Source organism: Hipposideros armiger, unplaced genomic scaffold, assembly GCF_001890085.2.
Source record: "Hipposideros armiger isolate ML-2016 unplaced genomic scaffold, ASM189008v1 scaffold_1709, whole genome shotgun sequence".
In the NCBI taxonomy this organism is placed as follows: Eukaryota; Metazoa; Chordata; class Mammalia; order Chiroptera; family Hipposideridae; genus Hipposideros; species Hipposideros armiger.
Genome location: NW_017733059.1, coordinates 78,211 through 82,456, shown reverse-complemented (window position 1 = coordinate 82,456; position 4,246 = coordinate 78,211). Strand labels below are relative to the sequence as shown.

Sequence of the window (4,246 nt, the reverse complement as noted above, 5' to 3'; positions counted from 1 at the left end):
AGCTGCTCTTGTCTTTACCTTGTTGTATTTCTGCTGGATTTTATGGGGAATCCACACAAGGAAGTCATTGAAGTATGTCAGAAATTTTCTCAATGATATTTTTTTTTCACCAGAAAAAGGAGACTTCTCAATGCATGAAGGAACTTATGCTGATGGTTTCTGAAGTCAAGATGAAGCTAAATGAGTGGGGTTACCAAGAAGTGGGGGTGTTCGTGTGGGACATGTACCTCATCTTTGAGAAACATAGGGCATGTGACAAGGTGAGTGGCTCTCCCTGCTCCGATTTCATTTTGTTGTTGTTCTTTTTTTTTTATTATTTTCATTGTGTCACTCAGCCCTCATATCCTGATGCTGGGAAAGTTTATAGTTGATCTCATCTTATTACAAGCCTATTTAAGCAAGGGTTCTGGAAGTGAGTGGCTTCTTAAATTCAGAATGGAGAGTAACAGTGAGTTACAAGGTATCCCTGCCACCAGAGCCCCAGGTCCCTGAGAGCTCATTCCTCTCCTCAAAGTCTAGAGGTTCCCATTGATAACAGTAACATCCTCCCTGCTCCAAACAAAGGAGGAAGAGAATCGGGCCCAAAATTACATTGTGCTTCTTCTCTCTTCCTGATTATACTCACTCAAGCTTCTCAGAAATCCTAAACTCTGGATTCCTTTGCATGTGAATGAAACATACAGTTAACAGAAGTCACCGGAGGGGAATAGAAGTGGCAACGTGAGAGGAAGATCACTGATTGCACTTAGACACTCTGTACTATTTGATTTTTACCAAGGACATAGATTACCTTTCTAACTCTCACTAAAATAAACAACCCAAACCATATGAGCAAGAGTCCACAAGTATTGTAATAATTTTTCAATTTCTGATTATTTAATAACAACTAATCATGCGCTTAAGAAACAGATGTTACTCTCAGCCATACGAGTATTTAATCTTAACTTGGTTAATGTAATTTAGGTGCTCAAGGCAAGAGTTTTGATCTTTGTCAATTGCAATGTGTCTAAAGACACTAAGAGTGAGTGTCATTATGTTTGTCTTTTTTCTTCTTCTTTTTTCTAGTGCTACTACTTTGGCCAAAAGGGAATTAGACTGAAGGCAGAATTTGAGAAGCATTTCAAGAAAGTGTTTGCTATTTGGGATGTACATGAGAACAGTTCACTGGTATAGTGAATGCTGTTGGTACTCTGGAAAATCCTCCAGCTGCTGTGAGAGTTTCCTGCTGATGCCACCCCTCCCCAGAGTATTGCATTGCACCAAATGGAGCCTCCTTCACCTGGAGGGTACCCCTCCTTGGCCTGAGGTCCAGCCCCAAGTCCCAGCGTGGAGCCAATGACTGATAAAGACTCATACTCCTGCGCTCTCCACTGGGGTCAGACTGGAGCTAGTCTCCAGCTTGACTCATCCTTGCTTAGCTTTCCCACCATGCTATCCTGCTCCCTTCACCCCTCACCTCTTGAGATAATCACAATAAATCACTTACTTAGGAGACTTCACCTCAGGCTCTGCTTCTTGAGAATTCAAATTAAGGTAATCATCCTAGAAAGTTAACCCCAAGGACCGGAGTTCTGGAGTTGGGTCACTGTCCCGTCAAATGGTGACAGGTGGAATGCTGTTATACCAAGGGCGCCATAACAGTGCTTTGCCCAAACTCTTTCCTGCAGGAAACTGGATGAGAATGACGGGAAGAGGTATGCTAGCTGGTACAATTCGCTGACACTTACAACAGGAGCAATAATAACTATGAGAACTATGAATTTTGTTAGTATCACTGATATGTTGACAGTAGTAAATGACAGGCTTAAGTCTATTAGTCACCACCTTAAGCAAAGGGACACTCATACCTGTAGCTGGAAGGCAGACAATAAGGTAGAGCTATCTCAGGCTCTAATTTTAAGGAAGGTAGTACTTCAGAGAAGACTGAATTCTAACCTCAGTGGTGCCTCTTATCCCAAAGTCAAGGCCATGATAAAGAAACTCAGAATTGGGCTTTCTGGGTAGATGCACATGAGAACTCTGAACCCACTAGACTGCAAAAGAGTGCCTTTTCCCTTATTAGAAGAGAGACCCCTCCCCTCCCCCACATCTTCTTGAGTGAAGACTATGCAGAGTCCTCTCAGCGTGACTCAGTTGGCAAGTCCTGGGTGGAGCTGCTGGGTGAGGAGAGGGTTTCTCCTCCAGGGGAGCTGCAGGACTGGCCACCATGTACCAGCAGGTGCAAGGAGATTGTGTCTGGGAGTAGATCCTGGACGATAAATGGTGGAATATGAAACTGGACAGGGAGAATTGTTGATATAAATACACCCTCCTATGCCACAGAGTTTAATTAGCCTGGCAAGGGCCTAGTTGATGATTCTAATATGTTCCTGGATGACTCTCAGATATTTGCTATAAGCTTTGGTGCCCACTAGATGAAGTGGAGTAGTGACCTGCCAGGGTAGACTTTGGACAAAGGGTACCCAAAGGCCTCAGGAAGATGGCATGGCTCTACTCTCTACAGCTGGAGAACCCATTCTTCAGATGACGATGTCCTCAGGAGGACTCACAGACACTAACTAAACGAGGTGAGAAGCACACTGCTGAGGGGGCACCAGCATCCTTGAGGTTCTCAGTAGGGGCTGTCTTCTGCGGTTTGGAATGTAGGGGCTGTCTTCTGTGGTTTGGAATGTAGGAATGGTTACAGAACTGGATTCTACTAGCAAATGAGATGAGAGGATTCCACGATAACAAAAGCTCGTGTACCCTTGACTGTCAGAGCAAGATGAAGTGATTTCTGTAATGGACAGCAAGGTTAGAATGACAGCCAGAGGCCTGGCCCATAGAGGTCTATAGAGATAGCTTATAGGACATGTGTTCTCGTAGGCAAGACAGATGGGCAGCCAACAAAGTTATGGCTTCATAATATCATTAGAAGAGATTAAAAATACATGATCAGAGGTATTATTTCAGCTACTCCAATGAAAAGTCCAGATCCCTTACCCAGTTTCCAGACCTGAGCCAATTCTTGGACCCTGAATCTACTGATAGAAATAAGGACACATGTCATGAGAAACCTTACAAATGTACATAGCAGTGACTGTTGTGTTCTTCACCAAAGGAACACATGACTATTTATTCAGGTAACCATATACCAAACAAAGAAAAATAGATCTGTTAAGTTTTGTTGATACAACGCCTGATATACAAATACCTGAGGATCCAAAGCACCATCATGGCTCCTGTTAGAGTGTGTGGAGGTAAGGTAATGTCCATCTAACAGTGAGTCCACTCCATCCACAGAGCCACCCAGCAGGCACTTCTCAAGTTCCTAAATGGATAGTCAGGACACATACCATTTGGCCAAACTGATTCTTTGCCTATTGTTCCTTAAACTGTGAAATAGCATTTACAGTCTCATAAAAGGCTAAGTAGAAGGTCCTGAAACTGAAGCGTCTTATTGTGAAAACAGCAAGCTGACATCAGCATCATATTCCTGGGGAAGGAGGGAATGACAGAGATGAGTGCCACCTGCCAAGATTTAAGGATGCCGGGGGCGTCATCCCCATTACATCTCCATTTGATTCAGCAGTCTGGCTCCTGGTAAAGCTAAGTGATTCATGGCTACTAGGTGACTACTAGAACCATAAACAACGTTGGGGCTTACAGCAACCAGCACTCAGACCTTGGTGGGCCGCATTCCTGCTTGCAGTGGTGCTGAACAGAGATCACAAGTAGTGGCTCTGCCATTCTCCAGAGCCAAACTGATCTTCCCATCTGACTGGAGAGCTTAGTTGGCAGCTGTGACTGACTTGGGTCTCCAGGCAGGCCACACCAACCACAGAGCCCACCGTAGTACTCCAGGTGAGAAAGCAACTTTGCAACCCACCCAACTGCTTTCTTTCTGGTTGGCAGAGACAGGAAAGGAGTCAGGGTAGCCAGGTATTCTGAGAAGCAAGGGGGAAATCCCAGGAAACAGAAAGTCACAACCAGGGAGCCCAAACCCTCCCCAAGTCACCTGAGCTGACTTTTTGTCTGACAGATAAAAACATGAGAAAGATGTCTCAAAATACCAGCTTTCTCCCAGATAAAGCTGAATTGGGGACATGGCTTACATGTATGGTAAAAAAAAATTGCTAAATCTGAACTCCAACATTGGGCTTTGCCACCAGGCCTCAGGGTATTCCACCCCTCCAATCCCCACCTCCCGCCACACAGACACACACACACACACACACACACACACACACACACACACACACACACA

General features: G+C 44.7%; 2 protein-coding genes across 3 annotated transcripts in view; both read left to right on the top strand.

The window, feature by feature from the left end:
- The window catches only part of LOC109378047 (nuclear body protein SP140-like protein), a 72,434-nt gene that overhangs the window by 19,314 nt on the left and 48,874 nt on the right, over nt 1–4,246 (top strand). The window lies entirely within an intron of this gene.
- LOC109378048 (nuclear body protein SP140-like protein) lies at nt 16–1,499 on the top strand. Its single transcript, XM_019634502.1, has 2 exons — nt 16–260; nt 1,066–1,499. The coding sequence occupies exons 1-2, from the start codon at nt 75–77 to the stop codon at nt 1,171–1,173; spliced, it is 294 nt and encodes a 97-aa protein (XP_019490047.1). The 5' UTR covers nt 16–74; the 3' UTR covers nt 1,174–1,499.